The sequence below is a fragment of the Spinacia oleracea genome, chromosome 2, assembly GCF_020520425.1.
Source record: "Spinacia oleracea cultivar Varoflay chromosome 2, BTI_SOV_V1, whole genome shotgun sequence".
In the NCBI taxonomy this organism is placed as follows: Eukaryota; Viridiplantae; Streptophyta; class Magnoliopsida; order Caryophyllales; family Amaranthaceae; genus Spinacia; species Spinacia oleracea.
In genome coordinates, this window is record NC_079488.1 from 26,504,126 (window position 1) to 26,529,478 (window position 25,353).

The following is a 25,353-nucleotide window of genomic DNA, read 5'->3' on the forward strand; positions in this document are numbered from 1 at the left end:
TGAGTCTGCAGTACATGGCATGTACCGATATGTACCGCAATTGTCATGTACTGGTATGCATTAATTAATATAAATTAAAAATAAATTGCTCTTAAATTAATTAAAATTTAAATTAAATTAAATAGTTAACTTTGAAATGTGTAAAATTGATTAATTAAAACCTTCAAAATAGAATGGTTAATTAAATATCTAACTTCCCCCTCTCTTCAATCTTCAATCTTCAATCTTGAATCTTAGAATCTTGATCCCGAATTCCCGATTCTCCCGATCATTTTCTTCCTGTAACAAATCTTCACCAGCCATTAATCTTCACCAGCCATCAATGTACAATTGTAGAAATTCGCGAATTCGACACTCTAATTTGATCATTTTTAGTAATAGATTGATGTATATATTCTTATTTTCTTTGGTTCATTAAATCTCAATTCAGCATTCTACAAATTCGGCAATCGTATAAGCAGTTATAAGTTCCGACCCCTTCTTTTCAAAACATAAATCAAATTTATTACGGAGTATGATATTGGAATTGAAAACTATAACAAATTTAAGTGACTACTGAAAATTTTCTATACTTTGCTGGGTTTAGGTGATGTTATGCTAAAACTGTCACCTTCCCTTTATCCATAAGATAGGTGCACGCAACTATACTTTAAACTTTAGGAAAATTTGGTAATATTAATCCAACCTTTTGGCGATTTTCTTTTATTAAGCCCACCTACGACATATTTTTTAATAATCCCACCTTTACCACCCAACGTCTTTTATTGGGCCCAACACGTCATAAACCTATTGTCGGCGGTAATATATCCCTACGTGGAAGTACTCTCTCTAGATGTATTCAGTCATCATCATCAATTCATCACCATCTCGATGATTTTTTCACCAGTTATCGGTCACTTAAGCCCAATAAAAGTCGTTGGGTAGTAAAGGTGGGATTATTAAAAAATATGTCGTAGGTGGGATTAATAAAAGAAAACCGGCCAAAGGTTGGATTAATATTACCAAATTTTCCTAAACTTTAAGTTTTAACTGACTTACAAATTAATATTTCGTGGAAGCAACTCTTTCCAAAATTCAAATAAAATCAAATCCTCAAACTCATATAAATAACTCTCAAATTCTACATTCAAATTCACCAAAAAAAACCATCAAAAATCAAGCAAAAAAACGTCAAAAAAAAGTCCCAAAAAATGGCGAAAAAATCTGCAAAAGAACAAGCTTTTAACGGTCTAGGAAGCCTAATAAAGCTTTTACCAACAGGAACAGTTTTCATGTTCCAATTCTTAAGCCCAATTTTAAGCAACAATGGACAATGTCACACTATTAACAAGTACTTAATGGGTGCATTCCTTGTTATATGTGGTTTAAACTGCGGTTTAGCGACGTTTACCGATAGTTACGTCGACAATGAGGGTAATACTCACTATGGTATTGCTACAACAAAAGGGCTTTGGCCTAGTAATAATAATAGTAAAGGTGATAATAGTAATATGTCCAAGTATAAGTTGAGAACAGGGGATTTTGTGCATGCTTTTATGTCGGTTTTGGTGTTCGTCGTGGTGGCGGTTTTGGACAAGAATACGGTGGATTGTTACGTTCCGGCATTGGAGACGACGAGGAAGACTATGCTTATGGTGTTGCCGCCGATTGTTGGTGGTCTTTGTAGTGGTGTTTTTGCTATGTTTCCTAGTACAAGACACGGTATTGGGTACCCTTCTGAGAGGAGGGAATCTGATTTTGAGGCACCACTTAATTAATTTCAACATATAAGACATGAAACATGTGCTCTTACTGTAAGTGGTGGCGTGTGCTAAAATCATTTTATGTCTGACGGAGCTATCTTTTAAAATCTTGTGGTTATTAATTTGTATTTGTTTTCTCTCTAATATTCGGTCTATTTTTATTTTTATTTTTATTTTTTTATGAGTTGAATGCTTAATTTATGTACTTGAGTGAGAAAGATTATTGTGGCAAGTATTGATTAATAACATTGTATAAAAGAAAGAAAAAGAGTTTGAATAAAGAATTCATTTTATTTTTGTGTGAATATAATCTTCTGCTTTAACAAGTTTTTGTGCTAGGGTAATCTTCTTTTTTTTTTTTTTTTTTAACACAAGGAAGAGAACTTATATTAACAATACGGGCACTGACCGAAAGGCGCAAATTTTTGGCTATACCCGGGTACAGCTAAAGTTGGCTGTACCCCATCTAAAACGATGTCGTTTTGTGTTGTTTAAAATGAACATTAATATACTGGTACAAAAAATGAACATTTACTATTTAGGAAATGAACATTTATTTATTTATTTGGAATGAACATTTACTATTTTGGAAATGAACATTTATTTATTTATTTTGGAAATAAACTACAAAAATGAACATTTACTATTTCGGAAATGAACATTTAATTACTTATTTGGAATGAACATTTACTATTTTGGAAATGAACATTTATTTATTTATTTGGAAATAAACAATATAGGCGCTTGTAAAAACATAAAAGACCAATGAAGTGAACAATTTTATGATGAATTTTAAAGCCAACATGAAAGAACAAACAATACAACAATAAGTTTGATGAATGAATTTAAAAAACAACAAAGAACAAACAGTACAACAAGAAAGAATAAACAATACAAAAAGAAAGAATAAAAGATTAATGAAGAGTTTAATTATGAACATTAACCATATGATTATTATAAATAAACAAGAAAGAACAAACAATATAAAAAAGAACAAAAAATTCCAGAAGAAAGAACAAAAAATACAACAATTATGAAAATTTGATGATGAATTAAAAAACAACATGAAAGAACAAACAGTACAACAAGAAAGAACAAACGGAATGAACATTTACTATTTTGGAAATGAACATTTATTTATTTATTTGGAAATAAACAATATAGGCGCTTGTAAAAACATAAAAGACCAATGAAGTGAACAATTTCATTATAAACATTAACCATATATTTATTGTGAACAAACAAATAAACAAGAAAGAACAAATAATTCAACATAAAAGAACAAAATATAAAAAAGAACATAAAATTCCAGAAAAAAGAACAACCAATACAACAATTATGAACAATTTTATGATGAATTTTAAAGCCAACATGAAAGAACAAACAATACAACAAGAAAGAACAAATACTGGTACAAAAATGAGCATTTATTTATTTATTTGGAATGAACATTTACTGTTTGGGCTCCCAATTGACCATCAATTGGGCCACTAAGTCCAAAGCCCAAAGGCTCAATATAGCAACATCAAACCCACATGCACTACAGTCCAAAAGGCTATTCAGCCACCAATCAAGGCCCAAGGCCCACTTGCAATAAATGACCTAAGGGAAATCATTGCACGAACACTATAAATAAGCCGTCATGGCTCACATACCAAGGTACGTCCATGTCACGCCTTAAGACCACTCTTCTAGAGAACTTCTCTCTCTAGAATCCGAGCATCGTTCTTACTTAGGCATCGGAGGGGCTTTCCTCGGAAACACCCCCGAGGCTAGTAACTTGTTTGTTGTGCAGGTTGATTTGGACACAACACATTCGAGCTAGCAAGATCTTCAACACACACAAAAAGGGCCTTCATTCGAAGCCCATTGTTTCACCCGCTTCAACACCGGAACAATTTGGCGCCGTCTGTGGGGAAGAACACTTGAAAGCTCCGAAAATACACTACATTTCCACGTAAAAAATGGAAGTGCCCAACAATAACAACCAGTTGGGAGACGTCCTTGTCCAAACGGATTCGGAATCTGATGGAGGCGAGCAGCTGCACTCAGTGGCGAGGTCGCAGCCAACAAGGGCAACCGCCACGACTAGCAGACCACTCCCCTCTCGAGAAGAGCTCGCCGCGGCCATAACCATCATGCAGAACTTCCTCTTCAACGAGAAAGAACAAGCCCAGGCAGCAGCACGACGAGAGGCGAGGAGAGCCAGGCGACAGGTATTGCTGAACATGCCCTCGACTGACGAGGATAATGTGAGACCCGAGCAAGATCTCTCCACAATGTCAGGAACACACCTAATGACAAGGTGGAGAGAAAGCACGTGGGATACGCAGCAGAGAGCTGCACAGCAACTAGAGTGGTTCGCAACACCATCTCCAACACCGCAAGCTCTCCAAAGTGGAGCAAGTGATCCCACTCGGATCCGAAGCTCGGTCCATAGTAGACTGCGACCTTCGATTCATGACAGGCTGGGTAGCCCCTGTAGATCCAGTAGACAACCCGAGGGCAGTGGCCAGTCGAGAAGGAGAAGGAGAAGTGACCGAACTCCTAGCCCCCTACACGCCCCCGAGCAGTCCCTTGGAGGAAACTCGAGAAGCGAAGGTATCACGGCGAGGCTGGGAAAGAGAATCATGACTCCAACATCTTCTCCATTCTCGGATGATATTGTCATGGAGACGATTCCCAAAGTGAGACTACCAACGCACCTGACGTACATCGGAGTCACGGATCCGAGGGATCATGTCATCTCTTACGAACAACAGATGTTTCCGAGCCCCTACTCCGAAGCCTGCTGGTGCAAATACTTCCCAACCACGCTGACAGGAGTTGCTGGGGAATGGTTCAGATCGCTGCCGAAGGGATCGATCAAAAGTTGGAAGAAGCTGAAGAAGAGGTTTTGCGTACAGTTCGTGAGCAACAATCGCCCAGAACGAACCACTGCCGAGCTAACCTCTATACAGCAAGAAAGAGACGAGAGCCTGCGAGACTTCATGGCCAGATTCATGAAGGAATCCACCAACATTCCGAACCTGCAGCCAGATGTAGCAATCTTCGCCTTGAAGCACGCGCTACGGGAGGGGAAATTCCGAGACAAACTGACAATGAAAAACCCCTCCAAAATAGCGGACGTGCTCCAAATGGCAGATGCGTTCATCAGAACCGAAGAGTTCAACAAGGCAGCAGCAAGGCTAAGAGGTTCCTCAGATCCGAAGGATAACAGAACAAACCAGAGTAAGCCCGAGGGCAACTCAAGAAAGGGGAAAGAGAAGGTGGGTGCGAGAGAAGCGAGTCCCAAGAGAGATGGAAAGAAGGGTGAATTTCAACCCAAGTACACCAACTACACCCCACTCACCATACCCCAAAGAGAAATCTTCAACCTCCACAAGGACGATGAAAAGTGGAAGCTTCCAGACAAGCTCAGGTCAAACCCCCGTCACCGCAACAAGAACAAGTGGTGTGAATTCCACGATGACTTCGGCCATACCACGGAAGAGTGTAACTCGCTGAAAGATAACATCGAAGACCTCATACGACGAGGCTACCTCAAGAGTTACCTGCTTGACCATAGGGCGGAAAGAGAAGAAAAAGAAAAAGCAAAATCTGGTAAGCTACAAGAGCAAGCCCAGAAAAGGGTCCATGAGACCGAAGGGCAAAAGAAAAAACCAATTCTAGTGGTGTTCGGAGGACAAAGGTCTGGCCACGCCAGCAAGAAACATCTAAGAGCTCTCTCCCACCGAGTCAACTTCAGCAATGTTGGGGAGAATCAGCCTACCCCCCCGAACATGACATTCACTGCTGATGACTGCCACGGGACCCAGTACAAACATGACGACCCGTTGGTGATCGAAATGGATCTCAACAACCACAATGTCCACAGAGTACTGGTCGATGGAGGGAGCGCCGTCAACATCATCTTCAGGAACTGCTTCGAGCAACTCATCCTCGAAGAGGGAGAAGAGTCACTAACCAAGGTCAGTTACCCATTGATCGGATTCAACGGATCCGCAGCTATTCCCCGAGGAAAGATCACCCTACCCGTTACAATCGGCCAAGGTCTGGCGGCAAGAAACGTCCGAGAGGAATTCTTGGTGATGGACTGCGACTCAGTGTATAACGTCATCATGGGACGAACCATGATCCACAAGATACAAGCAGTTCCATCCACATACCATCAGATGATGATGTATGTCTCGGATGCCGGCTTTGCCGAGCGGATAAAGGGCGACCAAGAGGTGGCAAGGTCAACTTGTCACACGACCATCCGAAAGACGAAGCTAGGAGATAGTCCCGAGGACGAAGATGAAAAGGGTTCTCCCCCAGGTGGAGAAAAGGATGCCAAGAGGAGAAAGGCGGGATCGAGCAGCCCGGTAAAGCCCGCAGAAGTTGACGCTCGACCAGAAACCCTTTCCCCCGAACCAGACCAAGAGATGGAAGACATTCCCCTAGAGGACGAGTCAGACAGAGGCGTCCGAATAGGCAAAGGCCTAAGTTCGGGACTTCGAATAGAATTGATCCAGTTGCTGAGGGATCACAAAGACATCTTCGCATGGTCGGCGGCTGACATGCCAGGGATAGATCCGAAGATGATCTATCACAACCTGGATGTCAGTCCCGAGGCTCGGCCAATCAAACAGAAAAAAAGGAACTACTCCTTGGAGAAAAACAAAGCTATCGCCGAAGAGGTGAAGAAATTGCAAGAGGCAGGCTTCATCGAGCCGTGCATGTACCCCAAATGGTTGGCCAATGTGGTCATGGTCAAGAAAGCGAATGGCTCACGGCGCATGTGTGTCGATTTCACAGATCTGAATCGAGCTTGCCCAAAAGATTGCTATCCCCTCCCGAGGATAGATCAGCTGGTAGACTCTACCAGTGGCCACGCATTGCTGAGCTTCATGGACGCCTTTTCAGGGTAACATCAAGTATTCATGCACCCTGACGATAGGGCGAAGACCGCCTTCATCACGAGCGCGGGAGTGTTCAACTACAGAATGATGCCCTTCGGATTGAAAAATGCCGGAGCCACCTACCAAAGACTAGTTGATCACGTCTTCCCCGATCAAAAGGGAAGGAACGTCGAGGTTTATGTGGACGATTCCATAGTAAAAAGCGTGAAGGAGGAGGATCACATCAAGGACCTGGCCGAAACCTTCGCAAACCTGAGGAAATACAACATGAAACTGAACCCGAAGAAGTGTGTCTTCAGGGTGAAGTCAGGGAAGTTCCTCGGATTCATGGTAAGTGAAAGGGGAATAGACGCGAACCCGGACAAGGTCCAGGCTGCGCTAGATCTACCCGAACCGAAGACAAAAAGAGACGTGCAAAGGCTAACGGGCAGGTTGGCCACACTGTCAAGATTCATATCGAAAGCTTCGGATAAAGGGGCACCCTTCTTCAAAGCTCTCAAACCCAAAACCCTCCCCGGAGGAGAAGCAGAACTCATCAAAAAGAAAGGCGTCCCGAGGAAAGTGGACCTCGAGCTGACATGGGAACAAGAGCAAAAAGATGCATTCCAACAGCTCAGGGCTCACCTGTTAGGTTATGATACATATGACAATTCATAAATCATGCGGAAAAACCATAAAGCCAGGAAAGCATATTATTTACACATAATCATTTAGCATAGAATAGATGCATACATGTTGTAGCGTGCCTTCCCTAGCTGCGCCCGAACCGAACAAGAACAAGTCTTTAGGACTCCAAATGTCGTCCCTCCGTAGATAGTCCACAGTACGTCCGGATCCGCCTCAAGTTAGACCAACTAGAATCGCCCTTAAGGTGCTTAGGATTTTCGGCTCTAATTACAAGTGTATGGCTGATTTATATTTCAAAAACTTACCCTTTGAATACTTCAATCGTGCCCATAAATTGTGACCCTAGGCACTTATTTATAGGAGTATGGAAAAGGAATTGTAATCCTACTAGGATGTGGATTTGCTAATTAGAACTTTATTAGGACTCTAAATAACAAAGCAAATCTAATAGGATTAGGATTTTAATCTTTGCACAAATCCTAATAGGATTAGGATTTCCCGCACACGCATCGTACAAGCCGTGCACCCGCGCAGGCCTTGCGGCCCACGACAGGCGCACAGCCCATGTTGCTGTGCTGCGCGCGCGCGCGCCCTTGGCTGGGCCTGGCCTTGTGCTGGGCCTGGTCGAGGCATGCGTTGCTGCGTGCGGCTCGCTGGGCGATGGCCTGGCTTCGTGCTGGGCCTTCGTCTAGCGGGCCTCGTCCGATGCTAATTCGTACGATACGCTTCCGATTAAATTCCGATTCCGGAATTCGTTTCCGATACGAACAATATTTAATATTTCCGATTCCGGAATTAATTTCCGTTTCGAACAAATATTTAATATTTCCGTTTCCGGAATTATTTTCCGATTCCGATAATATTTCCGATTCTGACAATATTTCCGTTTCCGGCAATATTTCCGATTCCGGCAATATTTTCATTTCCGATAATATTTTCCGATACGTACCATGTTTCCGTTTCCGGCAACATTTACGACTTGGATAATATTTATATTTCCGATACGATCCATATTTCCGTTTCCGGCAATATCATCGTTTCCGGAGTATTCATTTCTTTCTTGTGACGATCTCAGCTCCCACTGAAACCAAGATCCATCGTTTCCGAATATCCATAGATAGAGTATTTAATGCCATTAAATATTTGATCCGTTTACGTACTATTTGTGTGACCCTACGGGTTCAGTCAAGAGTAAGCTGTGGATTAATATCATTAATTCCACTTGAACTGAAGCGGCCTCTAGGTAGGCATTCAGCTCACTTGATCTCACTGAATTATTAACTTATTAATTAATACTGAACCGCATTTATTAGACTTAACATTGAATGCGTACTTGGACCAAGGGCATTATTTCCTTCATCACCTAGCTCAACCGCCGACACTAGCCAGGCCCAAAGAGGGGGAAGCTCTATACTTATACGTCGCAGTCAGCCCCGGGACCGTAAGTGCAGTACTCCTCCGAGAAGAAGAAAAGAAGCCACAACCAATCTACTTTACCAGCCGAACCCTGACGGATGCCGAAACTCGGTATCCACTCATTGAGAAAGTAGCATATGCAGTGGTAGTAGCAGCTCGGAAACTAAGGCCCTATTTCGACTCCCATCAAATAGTGGTACTAACTGACCAGCCACTGGAGAAAGTGCTAGACAAGATAGAAAGGTCGGGAAGATTGGCTGCTTGGGCTTTCGAGTTGTCTGAGTTCGGGATCAAGTATCAGCCGAGGACGGCCATCAAAGCACAGGCACTTGCGGACTTCTTGGCCGAATGCTCATATCAAGAGGTGCTAGATGACACCAAGAGAACATGGGAGGTCTACACTGACGGATCTTCCACAGTAAACGGCTCAGGAGCCGGAGTAGTACTGATACCCCCAGTGGGAAAGAGCATAGAGTACGCCCTGAAGTTCGGTTTCAAAGAAACCAACAATGAGGCCGAATACGAGGCAACAATCGCAGGAATAGAGCTGTGCTTATCTCTTGAAGCCGAACATGTTTGTCTCAAGACTGATTCTCAGCTCGTAGCCAACCAGATTCGAGGGGAGTACGAGGCCAAATGGCCAAGCATGACAGCTTACCTAGAAAAAATCAAATCCTTAACGTCAAAGTTAAGATCCTTCGAAGTCATACTCATTCCCCGAGGTCAAAACGCACAGGCGGATGCGCTGTCCAAACTTGCAAGCTCAACGCTCTCTAACCTAAACAGGTCAGCCCATGTGGAAGTACACCAAGAAAGTGAAGGAAATAATGCCCTTGGTCCAAGTATGCATTCAATGTTAAGTCTAATAAATGCGGTTCAGTATTAATTAACAAGTTAATAATTCAGTGAGATCAAGTGAGCTGAATGCCTAGCTAGAGGCCGCTTCAATTCAAGTGGAATTAATGATATTAATCCACAGCTTACTCTTGACTGAACCCGTAGGGTCACACAAATAGTACGTAAACGGATCAAGTATTTAATGGCATTAAATACTCCATCTATGGATATTCGGAATCGACGGATCTTGGTTTCAGTGGGAGCTGAGATCGTCACAGGCAAGAAATGAATACTCCGGAAACGATGATATTGCCGGAAACGGAAATATGGATCGTATCGGAAATATAAATATTATCCAAGTCGTAGATGTTACCGGAAACGGAAACATGGTACGTATCGGAAAATATTATCGGAAATAGAAATATTGTCGGAATCGGAAATATTGCTGGAAACGGAAATATTGACTGAATCGGAAATATTATCGGAATCGGAAAATAATTCCGGAAACGGAAATATTAAATATTTGTTCGAAACGGAAATTAATTCCGGAATCGGAAATATTAAATATTGTTCGTATCGGAAATGAATTCCGGAATCGAGAATTTAATCGGAAGCGCATCGTACGGATTAGCATCGGACGAGGCCTGCCAGACGAAGGCCCAGCACAAAGCCGGGCCATCGCCCAGCAAGCCAAGCGCAACAACCACACGCCAAGCATGCGACCAGGCCCAGCGCAAAAGCCAGGCCCAGCCGAAGCTTGGGCGCGCGCGCGGGGCTGCGACGAGTGGGCTGGCGCTGTGCGTGGGCCGCAAGGCCTGCGTGCGGTGCTAGCGTATTACTCGAAGTGTGTTACTCGAATCCTAAAGCGTATAGAATTCGTTTAATGATTAAATTCCTAATCCTAAAAGATAAATTAATTAAATAAGAGTTCCACTAAGATTCTAATTTAATTAATTCGTATCCTAGTAGGATTCCAATTCTCTTTCCATACCCCTATAAATATGTGGCCTGGGTTCACAATTTATAACGAGTTTTCAAGTATTCAAAGTGAGTTTTTGAGAGAAAAATTCAGTCACACATTTGCCTAAAAGTGCCGAAAATAAATAGTACCTTAAGGGCGATTCTAGTTGGTCAATCTTAAGGCGGATCCGGACGTGCTGTGGACTATCTACGGAGGGACGACACTTGGAGTCCTAAAGACTTGTTCTTGTTCGGTTCGGGCGCAGCTAGGGAAGGCACGCAACAAAGAGTATGCATCTAAACTATGCTAAATGATTATGTGTAAATAATATGTATTCCTGGCTTAATGGTTGTTTCCGCATGATTTATGAATTGTCATATGTATCATAACCTAACAGTGGTATCACGAGCCTCTTATTATTTTCATAATCTAAATTGCATGAACATGGTTAAATATTACAAATTTGCAAGAATTAAAGGGGTGATTAATTTTCGTAATTGTTAATTAATTGCAAATTGCGTTTATTTAATTATACGTACGCAGTTTTTCGCAGTTTCTTCGTTACTCATCCAAATCGAGTGATTTTTGTGTCAATTCCGCATGTAAAAGGCATTCTAAAATTTTGACAAAACTAGTATTTTTCTGCCGAACCCAGAATTCTCAAATTCGAAGCCTAACTATGACTTTTCGGAGGTTTTAGTTTTTCGAATGCAAAATTTCGTAAATTTAAGATGTTAAATTAAATATTTGCGATTCTTGTTGATAAATCTTGAATTTTTGATTGACCTACTGTATATGTTTAACAAGTTTGAATGCCTAGCCTTGTTAATTATGCAATCTAATTTGTAATTATGATTAATTTGTTGAAAATTAGAATAATTTAGAATTAATTTGATTTTCATAATTAATTATAATTTAATTAGATACCTATGATTAAAAACCACCATAAAAATTGTAAATTTATGATAAATTTTAAATTTTTATGACCTAGACTTGAATCCATGTTAATCGGAAATCAATTGAATAATAAATTTTCGATTTTTCGCCCTAAAATTATGAAATTAATATTAATTTATTAATTTGTCATTAATTTTAAATATAAATTTTTTAAATTTTATGCGATTCGTTCATATAACTTGCACGCACAAAGCAATGGACGCTACGTGTTACCCTTAAGGGGTGTTGTATAGTGCGGGCATGTGACGACGAGCAAGGGAGCTCGTCGCCCATGCGGCACGAATGCAATGAGCAAGGGCATGGTGCACGAGCACAAGGCAGCAGCCCTGCCTTTTGTCATGGGCTATGAGCAATGGATGAATGGGCGAGGGCGAATGCAAGGCACAGCAGTCGCGTGTGGGCAGCAAGCGAGCTGCGCCACAGCGCGCACTTCCTCGCGCAAGCGCGCGGAGCCTCGCGCGCAGCGAGCACAAGCTCGCGTGCCACGAGTGCTACGCCCAGCGTCGCGCGCAGCGAGCGCTGGCTCGCGCAAAGCGAGCGCTGGCAAGCGCGCGCAGCGAGCGCTGGCTCGCATGCAGCGAGCGCTGGCGAGCGAACGCAGCGAGCGATGGCTCGCGTGCATCGAGCGCTGGGGCGCGCGCAGCAAGCACCAGCTCGCATAAGGCCTTGCGAAGGATAGAAGCAGCAGCTATGCGACGCAGCGCATGGGCTGCGCGCACATGGCCAGCGATGGCTGTGTGCGTGTGGCCCATGGGCGTGTGATGCGTGAGGTGTTTGCGTTGCGATTAGATCGTTTTGAAATTTTAATTTGAAATTTTTAGTTTACGTAATTTTAATTAATTTTAAAATTAATAATTTAAATTATTTTCTTGGATTTTAATTTTGAATATTGTAATTATAATAAATTTTATTTATTCTAATTATTTTACTAAAATTAAAATCATGAATTAATTTAAATACGACTGAAATTAAATTAAACTTTTTGGATTCAATTATAAATTTATATGAGCGTTAAATTTTAATTAAATTTGTATGTTTCCGGTTAGACTAGAAATACATTTTTATGTTTAAAATTAGTAAAGCATATGAATTTATTGGTTTAAGTGGGAGCCCTTTTAGTCATAAACTCTTGATTAGGTCTACAAATCCTTAAGGTTAAAACAACTTGATTAGAATTAATAAGGACTGAATAATTGGTAGATTATTGGTGCCCTTGATTAATTGCTGCAAATGTTTACGTGATGCATAATGTGTTTTACTAACCAGCTATGTGGGCCATTCATGATAATGAATGGGTGAATGGTATATATTGTATATGTACTGTTTTGCAGGTTATGAAGTGACTAGTATGGCCCAAATAGGATAGAAAATATGGTCTGCGTACCATTAATTTGAATGTAATTGGTCTAAAGTACCAAAGTCGTTTTTCAATTCAAATATGGTCTGCGTACCATCAAATAGTTGTAATTAGTTTTAATTATAGCTTATCCTATTTGAAGAAAATGGTGCCTCCCACGGAGATTTTCAAGACGGACTTTGAAGTTAAAGCTTCAAGATGAAGTCGGGCCATACTAGATCACATTTATCTTATGCATGTTTTAAGTTATTTATTGCTTTTAAATATGTCTTAAAATGCATGAGATCAAAAGCTTGATTATGTTGCATGATTAAGGATTTTAGTTCACTTAAAATCTAACCAACATAGTAAGAGCCTTAAGTTCCAAACTTAAAAATTGAGTTATAAGGTGCCATGCCAAAATATACACTTGCTTGGATATCCTTTACATCAATCTAGTAATAGTTTTCGCTCAGCGAGGTGTTACTTATTGGTCCTAAAGGGGCAAGGTACACAAATAATTGTGAGTACATGTTAGTTTTGGTGAAACTCAACGATATAAGTAAGGAGTCCTTTTATGTCGTGGCAAAATCGATAGGTTTACCTAATAAGTTCTTAGACGTACCTATCAACCAAGAGTAGTTTCTAGACTATTAGCAAAAGGCTTTTGCTTACCTAAAATGTTTTAGAATTGAGTCGACAAACTGTGCTTAATTCTTCAATGGTTTTAGGGTCTTGGAATCATTTTATTCACACCTGCCGGAACACATAATTCGAATAAAATGCTAATGACTTGTTTAAATTGCATGATTGCTTTCATTTTCAAGTTATTATTCATGATAAATGTTTAGACTTTGCATGCTTCAATGTATGTTTTAATTATTGTTTATAATTAAATATCTTGCACTGCAATAAATCCTTTTAGAAAGGTAACAGTAAATTTCCTCGATTGGTAGTGAATCCAAGAACGATTCACGGAAATGAGAGAAAGTGAGCAATTTAAAATGTACGTTTCTTATAGCGACTTTTATGGTTGTTTTCGAATATCAAAGTCGAATGGCAAACCAATTGGTGCTTGTGAATTCAAAATACACTGTAGTTTTGAGATCATAAAGCATTGAGTTTAATACGCTCAGCTTTACCAATGGTTAACAACCTAATATCTTTGTCCATTTAATTCTCGAATGAGTCTAGTCCCTAGACATTCGAATAGATCGATGCTTAGAGAACTTTAGAAGCTTCTGGTAAGATCATCTAGTTGAAACAGAATGTTCAACATAAATTAAATGGAAAGAACCTTGTTGGTGACATTGGACATGTCTAACAAAGTATAAAAGTCAACACTAAAGAATTCAATTCTTAAGACTATAAGAAAGGGTACAAGAAATAGGAGAACAAAGGAACAAATGAAAGGAATTTATAATTCCGTTTCTACCTATAAGTTTATGTTTAAAGAGAAGTGACCTAGGAATCAAACTTCCTTGGTATCATATACCGCTTGAGGTTCTTACTTCGGTAATAACTCAAATAATGGAAGCTAGGCTACACTAATGGCCTACAAGTGGGAAATGAAGCATGGCAATGCTACATTAGTTGTAGGGTCATCTAGTTTGTTTTAAAGGCTGGAACTAAATGGCTATTTTGTTCCATAATCAGCATACCTAAATTTCTGCTTCAAACACAGAAAGACTCACATTCAGAAGAACAAAAACAATGCTTGTTTGTTTGTTTATTTGAATGAAGTGGTCATTTACGGGATGAGTCAATATGCTTGATTAAAACAAACAACTCTTTAAAGAACTTTACTAGGTTCAAATCAACCCCTTGATTTGAGTTCCACTAATCTTTGGCATTGTTGCTTAGACCATATCAATAAGTTAACATTCAAAAGCTCTATTTTGATGGACTTTTGAAAGTTTATTGATTTCTAAATCAATTTAAGACAACTAGTCTTACTTGTTGAAAGTAACAAAGAATATGAACTATTGTTAGAACGCCTAGACGATAGAGTTCAAAGCTAAAGAAAGGTTTTTATAACTTTATTATTTCACATGGATTTGAGTGAATATAGGTTTATTTACTCAAATGTGATATAAGTTGAATCTGTTTGGCTAGTTTAAAGATTCAGAAGTATAAAATCCACTTGGCAAGAAATCATAAAGATCTAGGTTAGATCATGTTGATGATTACTTGAGACCAAATATGATCATCAATGATTGTGTGTTGTAATTTCACAATCTAGCTCCATAAGATATGGCATATCTACGTTGGAATAATCGAAGTCAATTAGTACTTGATTCGATCAATGATGAATCATAAAGACTTTTCCTTTAATTTCTAAAACAAAATGCTCAACTACCACCAAACTAAACTAAATTCGTCAAAGCTATAGAAAAGAAATTTCAGAATATCTTTTCGATAATATATATCTAGAGAGTTGCTAAACTCAGTGGGAGCTTAGTGTTTGTTATTCAACAAACTAAGGCCCAAGTATAGATATATGTTTCATTGTGATTTATTCAAATGAGACACAAGGGTATTGTTTCTACCACAAATTTTTGAGAACATAATGTTTGTTTGCTCGAAATGATGTCCTTTTGGAGATTCGTTTCCAAAATGATAAGTGGGAGAAAATAGACCTCGAAAGTCTTCGAGGCAAACAACAAACATAAACGGACATTCCGGAGGCTTTTCGAAGTGCTTCAGAAAAACCGAACTTATTCTTTAAGGACTTTAGAAGTGGCTTTAAAGAATAGACATCTCTTAGAAGACTTTACAAGTGCTTCAAAGAGAATAGAATATTCAAAGGACTCTCAAAGTGCCTGTTGATATTCTATTGTTTGATGTTCTATACCCAAGTAGGCATAGAGTTCAAGTCACTGGAACTATGAGATTCTTCTATTAGATAGTAAAGAAACATAGAGTTCTGGTCAATGAAACTATGAGATTCTTCTATTAGATAGTGAAGAAACCTACAACTTGCAGTCAAACTATTATCATGCAGATTAATGAGTTTGTGACTTGTAAGAAAGCTATGACGAAACCCAGATTCCCTAAAATGGTTAGAGGCCATATATAGACTCAAATGTTTTAAATGGTTAGAGGCCATAAAACATACTCAATGTTTTGATGACAAAATTGAAATTTTGTTGATTTGCAAGAATAGTTTCACACCTATTGGTTGCAAAAGTTTGTTTTAAGGATAAAAACCATCAAACATGAAATTGTGTTCACACACAAAGCTAGATTAGTTGCTAAAGGTTACAAGCAAATTCACGATGTGGATTGTGTTGAAACCTCATGCAAAATCGTAATGCTTAAGTCTATAATTCAAGCAATGATTGCATATTGGTACATATGGCAATTGGATGACAAAACATCTTCCTCAGTCAAATGTTGGAAGAAACTATGTACATGGTATGTCATAGGATTTGTGGATCCAAATAAATGCTTGAAAAGAAAAGCTGGTTTATAAAATCTAAGTACAGATTTAAAGCAAGCAATTGGGAATTAGAAATGTATTTTAGTGAAGCTAATAAGTATTTTAGTTTCATAAAATGTACATGATTCTTATAGATATATAAGAAGTTTAGTGGGAGTACATAAAACTTAATTGGTCCTATGTGTATCACACACATATCTCTCTATTGTGAAATAACATTCAAATGCTAATGACTTAGATTTGAAATTATTCATCAATGATGGACCAAGGCGAAACTTAGTACATACTGGGTATTAAGATCTATTTACAAAGATCTTATGATATTGTTTTGGATTAAGTAATGGCATTTACTAAATCAAACACGAAAGTCTCCATTGGAGATATTCGACCCATATGAATAAATCTAAGTAAAGGATGTTTGAACTATGTATAAGCATTTACTAAGTTAAAACATCAAAGGATCTAAGTGAGATTCTTAACCTATATTATATGTCAAAGAATTTAGCTGGATTCAGTATCTACTGAAATTGAATGAGCTAAAGTTACATGAATAGAATTCAATTGGGAATTATTCTGCAAAAGAATTTATCATGTATATAATATAATATCAGGATCGCCAAAAACGTATCGTATGACTTTAGGCATGACGAACATATACCAATCTCTATTGATCTAAGTGAAGATCAACTAGATTGAGATCAAGAACACTTATGGTACTTGAAAAGGTACATAGGAATAGTTCTTGATTCAAGGAAATAAAGATATGCTAAATATTGATGCTACACGCATAAACACTGGCAAAGGATCAAGCAAGACCCTTTGGAGTTAACCATTGACAAGGACGAGCTAAAGAGCATCGTGTTTTGAAATGGCAACATGGATTGAAGACCATGAGTTGTTGCGTGGGAAATTAAAATAATAATTTCTATGTTCTAAGATATAGTTGGAGAGTCTTCCACATATCTATGAACTGCTTGGATAGGTAAATCCATACAAAGCATCACTAGCAACCTATACAGTTGAAGTAAAAGTAATTATTGCCTAAGAAACAATAAAAACAGGGTTGTTTGGGTAGATCACCTATCTGCTGGCTTGATGGTTCTTCATTGAAAAATGCATAGAACCACTCTTGAAGCAAGAAAAACGTCTGCTAACTTGATGGTTCTTCATTGCAAAATGAGTAAAACCACCATCAAAGTAAGAAAGACTAGATCACATAATAAACAAACTCGAAAAGATCTTATCATCATATCTCGAAGAACATTCGATGAAAAGGATATTAAGATTGGCAAAGCATGATAACTAAACCTATGCAACAAGTGAGAAGCAACACTCACGTTGTAGCACTGGAAATCAAGCATAGCTTTGAATTCCATGAATTGTTTTAAAGATGGGTTTGAGGCCCATGGTTGTAAAACAATGGGGTTGAACATTTATCATATATGAAATGAATTTTCATATTCCATTTAATCTTGGTTTAGTATTAAATGATGAGTCCCTTCAATTTGACGATATATTCAAGATAGACTGTCAGGACCAGTCCTGTGACTAAGAAATGTCTATCAAGTGAACTTGAATGTCAAAGGTTGAAAATGGTCCCTAGTCGGAGTTTTCTATAAAATTGGACGCATAGAAAACATTAGACGACTAGAATGCAAGATGACTAGTAGTTCTGTTTCTTGAACTATGTGGACATGGCAATGTCATAATCATTTGCATAGATACTTACTTTGGGAAGACTAGTATCAGACAAGACCTATGAAACTTTACTGTAGGAGATGAAAATCTGTCATAAGTAAATTTCATTAAAATTATTAGACACTAAATCCTCAATACCTGAGTGATTTGAGATTACTTGTTTGAGAACTGGTTACTTTGACGTTGACCAACCGTCGCACCGTAAAAGGAGGCTATAAAGGCAACGCTCAGGTAATCACCTATCAAACGAAGTCTAATCTCAAGATCGCAAGATTGGGATTGTCCTCCCATAAATCGGGATGAGATGCTTAAAAGTTGTACAAGGCCACTCGGAGAGCTAGAAACTGTGAAATGCATGGCCGTGCTCGGATGAATCATAGGCTATGATTATCTGTTTATTTAATCAGTTGAACTCTGAAACCGAGGAACACCTCTGGACATAATAAGGATGACAACTCTTACCTTATGTTCAAGAGCAAGCATCGAGCGACAAAGGAATTAGGAAATGCACACTTGTCCCTAAGGACAAGTGGGAGACTGAAGGAAATAATGCCCTTGGTCCAAGTATGCATTCAATGTTAAGTCTAATAAATGCGGTTCAGTATTAATTAACAAGTTAATAATTCAGTGAGATCAAGTGAGCTGAATGCCTAGCTAGAGGCCGCTTCAGTTCAAGTGGAATTAATGATATTAATCCACAGCTTACTCTTGACTGAACCCGTAGGGTCACACAAATAGTACGTAAACGGATCAAGTATTTAATGGCATTAAATACTCCATCTATGGATATTCGGAATCGATGGATCTTGGTTTCAGTGGGAGCTGAGATCGTCACAGGCAAGAAATGAATACTCCGGAAACGATGATATTGCCGGAAACGGAAATATGGATCGTATCGGAAATATAAATATTATCCAAGTCGTAGATGTTGCCGGAAACGGAAACATGGTACGTATCGGAAAATATTATCGGAAATAGAAATATTGCCGGAATCGGAAATATTGCCGGAAACGGAAATATTGTCTAAATCGGAAATATTATCGGAATCGGAAAATAATTCCGGAAACGGAAATATTAAATATTTGTTCGAAACGGAAATTAATTCCGGAATCGGAAATAATAAATATTGTTCATATCGGAAATGAATTCCGGAATCGAGAATTTAATCGGAAGCGCATCGTACGAATTAGCATCGGACGAGGCCTGCCAGACGAAGGCCCAGCACAAAGCCGGGCCATCGCCCAGCAAGCCAAGCGCAACAACCACACGCCAAGCATGCGACCAGGCCCAGCGCAAAAGCCAGGCCCAGCCGAAGCTTGGGCGCGCGCGCGGGGCTGCGACGAGTGGGCTGGCGCTGTGCGTGGGCCGCAAGGCCTGCGTGCGGTGCTAGCGTATTACTCGAAGTGTGTTACTCGAATCCTAAAGCGTATAGAATTCGTTTAATGATTTAATTCCTAATCCTAAAAGATAAATTAATTAAATAAGAGTTCCACTAAGATTCTAATTTAATTAATTCGTATCCTAGTAGGATTCCAATTCTCTTTCCATACCCCTATAAATATGTGGCCTGGGTTCACAATTTATAACGAGTTTTCAAGTATTCAAAGTGAGTTTTTGAGAGAAAAATTCAGTCACACATTTGCCTAAAAGTGCCGAAAATGAATAGTACCTTAAGGGCGATTCTAGTTGGTCAATCTTAAGGCGGATCCGGACGTGCTGTGGACTATCTACGGAGGGACGACACTTGGAGTCCTAAAGACTTGTTCTTGTTCGGTTCGGGCGCAGCTAGGGAAGGCACGCAACAAAGAGTATGCATCTAAACTATGCTAAATGATTATGTGTAAATAATATGTATTCCTGGCTTAATGGTTGTTCCCGCATGATTTATGAATTGTCATATGTATCATAACCTAACAGAAAGGAGCATCGACATGCCACCCCCTACAGTTTGCAATATACGTCCCGAGCCAAGTTGGATGGACGCAGTCATTGCATACAAAGAGAGGGGAGAACTTCCCGAAGACAAGCTGCAAGCAAGGAAGCTGAAAAGGTTCAACCGGTGGTTCATCATTGACGCCAACGGAGAGCTCATGAGAAAGTCATTCTCAGCCCCACTGCTGAAATGTGTAGGTCCAACCGATGCCGATTATATCCTAAGGGAAATCCACCTCGGCATATGTGGAAATCACATCGGAGGAAGGGCACTGGCACACAAGGCACTAAGGGCCGGATTTTGGTGGCCCACCATGGTTTCCGAAGCAAAGGCGCTGACAAGAAAATGCGAGAAATGCCAAAAGTTCGCACCTGCAATCCACCAGCCAGCCCAAACCCTTCAAGCAACACTATACCTCCTACCATTCGCGCAATGGGGTTTGGATATCATTGGTCCATTCCCTTCGGCTATGAATCAGAAGAAGTGGCTGATTGTGGGGGTGGACTACTTCAGTAAGTGGATTGAGGCCGAAGCAGTCTCCTCCATCACGGAGCAGCAGGTCCACAAGTTCATCTGGCAAAATATCATCACAAGGTTCGGATACCGAGGTTATTGGTCTTTAACCATGGGAAACAATTTGACAACACACCACTGCAAAGATGGTGCAAACAGTTCGGTATCCACCTCGCCTACTCAGCAGTGTGCCACCCTCAGAGCAACGGCCAAGCCGAAGCCGCAAACAAGCTCATCCTTAATGCACTCAAGAAGAGAGTCGAGGACGAAAAAAGCAAATGGCTAGAAGAGCTCCCAGGAACACTTTGGTCCCTTCGGACCACCGAGAAGGAAGCCACAGGACAAACACCCTTCCACCTGGTCTACGGTTCCGAGGCTGTCATCCCTGTAGAGATCGGAACAGAAAGCTTAAGGGTCCAGGCATACAACAGGTATGATGGAGTCCATGGTCAAAGCAACGACCAACTTCTGTCCGAATCTTTGGATCTACTAGATGAAGCTCGGGACGAGGCCAGAACTCTGAACGCAGCATATCAGCAAAGAGTCAGCAAGCACTACAACCGAAGAGTCAATGCCAGGCCTCTAAAGGTCGGCGACCTAGTGCTCAGAAACGCCGCTGCAGTTCAGAAGGGAAGGATCCATGGGAAACTCTCGGCAACATGGGAAGGACCATACACCATCCACTCTGAAAAGAGGACTGGCACCTTTATGCTTAAACAGTTAGATGGAACAATCTTGAAGAACCATTGGAATGCCGATGTTCTCAAGAAATATTTTGTATGATCTAACTTCCTTCCTTTTGTAATCCAAGTAAGTCGTTTAATGAAAAGAGGAGAACCACTGGCACCATGTGTTTCATTAAACATATCCTTATGTCTTTTATTTTCTACCACTATGCATGCAACTTCGGATCTGATCAATCCGAAGCTAAAATCAACCCGAAGTAGCCATTCCTTGGGTTCGAAAGGCCCAAGAAATAGCTAACTCAAAAACGACCCGCAAGGTACCGTCCAGAATCTTCGGATTCGCGGTACCCAGGGACACTTCGTTCGCAACAAAGTCTCTCGAATACAGTTATAGCAAGTACGGCTCAAATCCACGAATTCCCGAAGCTAATAACTAAGAGGACTTGCGATTTCTTGCCCAGGTTTCCGAACCACAAGAACTCGGAAGAACGGAAGTAGACACTGGAAGAGCTCAAAAGTAGACTCAACAGATCCACAGATCTGATGAGCTCAAAAGTAGACTCTATACATGTCTACAAACGACAAAGAGCTCAAAAGAAGACTCTTAACAGATCTACGGATCTGGAGAGCTCAAAAGCAGACTCTAATGTCAAATTCCAAAGAGCTCAAAAGCAGACTCTCAACAGATCCGCAGATCTGGAGAGCTCAAAAGCAGACTCTAAATGTCAAACTCCAATAGAGCTCAAAAGAGTCTCTTAACAGATCCACAGATCTGAGGAACTCGCAAAGACTAAAAGAGATCCGAGGACGCAAACAGAATCCAGGGATCCCAAAACAAGTTAAATACTTCGGAAGTGCAAAAAAGATAAAACGAAACAGCGAAGTCATTTTTATTCAACGTTTGGGGAGCAAATACGATTACACCAACTAAAGCTAGGATCAAACCGAGGAATCCTCAAAAAATTGAAAGAAAAATGACTTAAAGCTAAAATCGGCAGCCATCAACAGACAAAACGTCGGCCTACCGAAGTACTAAGAAAGCAAAAAAATGAAATTATTGAAGTACAACGCAGTGCCGAGGCAAAAGGGGGGAAAATCAAGCGCAAGTTCGGGGATGTCACCATCACGCCCCTGAGGAACGGCTTACGAAGAAGTACCAACAGTGGTGTCCTCTTCCGAGGCGACCTTCCGAGCCTGCTGTCCCTTATCAGCTCCTTCGCGCTCCCTGGTCGCATCATCCCTATCAGCCTGGCACTCCTCCTGTTTGTCCTCAGCTTCGAGCCATTTAGGCACATGCTCAGCCCACTTAAAGTCAGGCATGTTCTTGGCAAACATCCTGCGGGCGCCGAGGATACCCTCCCAGTACATATCCTGGCACTGCTCGAGGCTATACATCCGAGCCTTCTGCTGCTCGAGGTCACGAACCTGCTCCTTTAGACGCTTAATGTCATCCTCAAGAACAGGAATCCGGTCAACCTCGGCCTGAAGCTTCATATTGCTCTCCCGAAGGTCGACAATCGTGGTGTCTTTACCTTGGAGCTTGGCCTCCAGGTCAACCTTCTCAGCAGTGTGCCTCTTCTTCTCCACCTCGTATTTTTCGGCATCCTCTCCCGCGTGGAAAGCAAGAATGCCGACCTCCTTCCCAATCCGAGCCAAGGCATCCCCTCCTTCCTTGGTAAACTCAACAACTTCCTCCCTTGCCTTAGCAAGCTCGGAAACGATCAAGCTGAAGTTTCTGTCAATATTGGGGATGTCCCGAGCATAGATTGCCTCAAACTTTTGGAGCCTCCTCTCATCATGAGACTGGCAAGCAGCAGACAGAGAGCTCCAATAGGCAACCTAAAAAAAAAAAAAAAGGGAGGCGAGCTTAGCTAACGAAAGAGGAAAGGGAGATACGACCAAAACAAAACATGTACACATTACCTCGTTCAGATGGTACTGAGCCATCTTGGTAGGGTGGTTCACCACCTCCCCAGGAACGCGGAACTGAGGGATCCCACGAAGCAAATTCTCATGGGCAGCTTCGGGACCGACCAAAGAGCCCACATGAGACAAAGGATCCTCACCCAGCACGGCGGGACGAGCATAGCGAGCCATGGTCTCCCGAACCTCCAACGGAATCCTCTTCAAAGGAACGTTCGCGCAGGGGTCACCATGGATCAACCCTTCCAGCACGGAGGTAGAAGTTGAGCCCAGGGTCTCACGAACCCTCTTAACTCCACGACCCTCAGAAGCTCCACCTTCAGCGAGCTAGAAAGACGAAGGTTGCTCAGCACCTTCAGCAGCCGAGGTCAAATTCTCAGCAGCCTCCGTATCAGAGATCTCCACCACCACCCTCGGTGGAGTCTCGGGATCCCCCTCCATGTCGCCAACGGCGAACTCGTTCGTTGCGGGGTCCTCGGCGGCGAACGTAGGGATATCAGCCTCAGCTTTCTCCACCTTATGGGTGATATCCTCAACGAACACTTCCGTTGGAGTCAAGGGCTTCAACGGAGAAGGAACATCGGCCTCCTGAGCCAAAGGTTGGTCGACAAGCTCGTTTAACACCAGCACCGCGACGCTCTTCAACTTCTGGTCGGGTTTCGGGATAAAGCGGCGCAAGTGCGGCGGAGGCCCCATCTCCTTCTGCTGACGAGCAAGGTAGAGTTTTCCTGCTTCAGCAAGGCTCGGATCCTCAGCAACAACCTGCTGAATCCTCTCCCTAGTCAGAAAAGGTCGACGGCCCAAGAACTCAAGAACCTCGGGTGAAAGGGTTACCTCGGTCGAAGACGAAGACTTCTTCTTCTTCTTCTTCGGAGACCTCTCCTTAGCAACCGACTTCCCCTTCCGAGAAGTTTCGTCCTCCGAGAACTTCCGCTTCTGCAACCTTCGCGACTCCTGGAAGACGCAGAAAAATAAGGATACAAGTACAAACCTCCAGAAAACACGAGGAAATAAAGTACACCTACCTCGGGAATAGAGAAAGAGGGAGGAGATGAAGCAGACGAGGTAACCGGTACAGCAACCGTCACTTCAGGACCCTATACAAAAACAAAATAAGATGAGCCCCACATCAGAAAACGCTTAGCACTTCGCATCCGAACAAGCAGAACAAGGAGGTTACCGGATCAGAAGTAGTTACCAGTTCAGGCAGAACACTCTGTCTGGGAACCGCTTCTCCAGGGTTATCAGCAGACCAAGGATCATCTCGGATATCGTCGATTTGAGCCAAAGCGTGGGCGGAGAACCGATGATTCTCTAGCCTCGGCTGCCGAGGGTTGGTAGACTTAAAATCGTAAGGAGGACAGCTTTCAAGAATCCTGCTACCCTCCAATTTATACCCCAACACCTCAGGGTCAACAGCAGCCTCACCGAACGCTGCACAAGGAAAAGTAAATGGGTTAGATACAAACAAAGCTAGAGGCAAGCACCTCAGCCGAAGCGCGATCTCAGCACAAGAAAGCTCACCCCTATCATAAATCCTACTGAGACCGGCAGCAGCGAGGAGAGCCTCTTGAGTGATATAGTGGAAATTAGGAAGCCAGTACAAAGGCTCCCTAATCGATTTCGCTCGGAACCACTCAAGCAGAGCAACATGATCCGAATTGCTCGGATCAACAGGGCCAACCCTAGACATCTCCGGATCCACCCTCACAAACCACTTCGGCGCATAGTAGTATGGATGCTTCGGATCGAAAGGCACCCGCACTAGGAGCCACTGCTTCTTCCAGTTGTGAACCGAAGAGACATAAGGAAACGCAGTTATGTGCTGCGACTCCCCCTTCCGAAGCCTTTTGTTGCTGATCGCCCACCAACCGTGCTCCGCGTTTTGGTTCCTCGCCAGCTCGTGCATTTCCTTGAAAACCTCGATAGAGGGAGGGTAACCGAGGAAATCGCACGTCCAGCGGAAAGAGATTATGTGACGCATAGACTTCGGCGTCAGTTGGGCCAAGGAAATATTGTACTCCTCCAACACGCGAGAAACGAACGGATCCAAAGGAAACCGAAGCCCATAGTCAAAATGGTGGAGGTATACGGCAATAAAACCTGGAGGCGGCCTCGTCACCCGAGCATGCCTCTGAAGCGGAAGCTCACACCAGTAACCCAAGGCATACTGAATGCCGTAAAGATCCTCGGCGAGACGATGGTAACGACCACGGCGAGCGGTTACTAGCCACTCCCCATCAACGGCCGTGCCGTCAGGACCAGCGATCTCGCTCGGATCATCGAAGAGAGCCGCAAGTCTACCTTCAGGGTCCGCTTCCTCCCACCGCCTCGGGAAAAAAGGGCGAATAGGAAAGCGGCCAGTGACACCAGTTCCA

General features: G+C 41.7%; 1 protein-coding gene across 1 annotated transcript; it reads left to right on the forward strand.

Moving 5' to 3' along the window:
* The first annotated feature begins 1,128 nt into the window (after nucleotides 1-1,128).
* LOC110790665 (protein DMP2) lies at nucleotides 1,129-2,052 on the forward strand. The gene has a single exon (XM_021995438.2). It carries the CDS (start codon nucleotides 1,191-1,193, stop codon nucleotides 1,755-1,757), a length of 567 nt encoding a protein of 188 aa, XP_021851130.1. The 5' UTR covers nucleotides 1,129-1,190; the 3' UTR covers nucleotides 1,758-2,052.
* Nucleotides 2,053-25,353: the final 23,301 nt, after the last annotated feature.

Excerpts from the sequence above, each read along its gene's own strand:
- LOC110790665 (XM_021995438.2), top strand. The coding sequence starts at position 1,191 with ATGGCGAAAAAATCTGCAAAAGAACAAGCTTTTAACGGTCTAGGAAGC.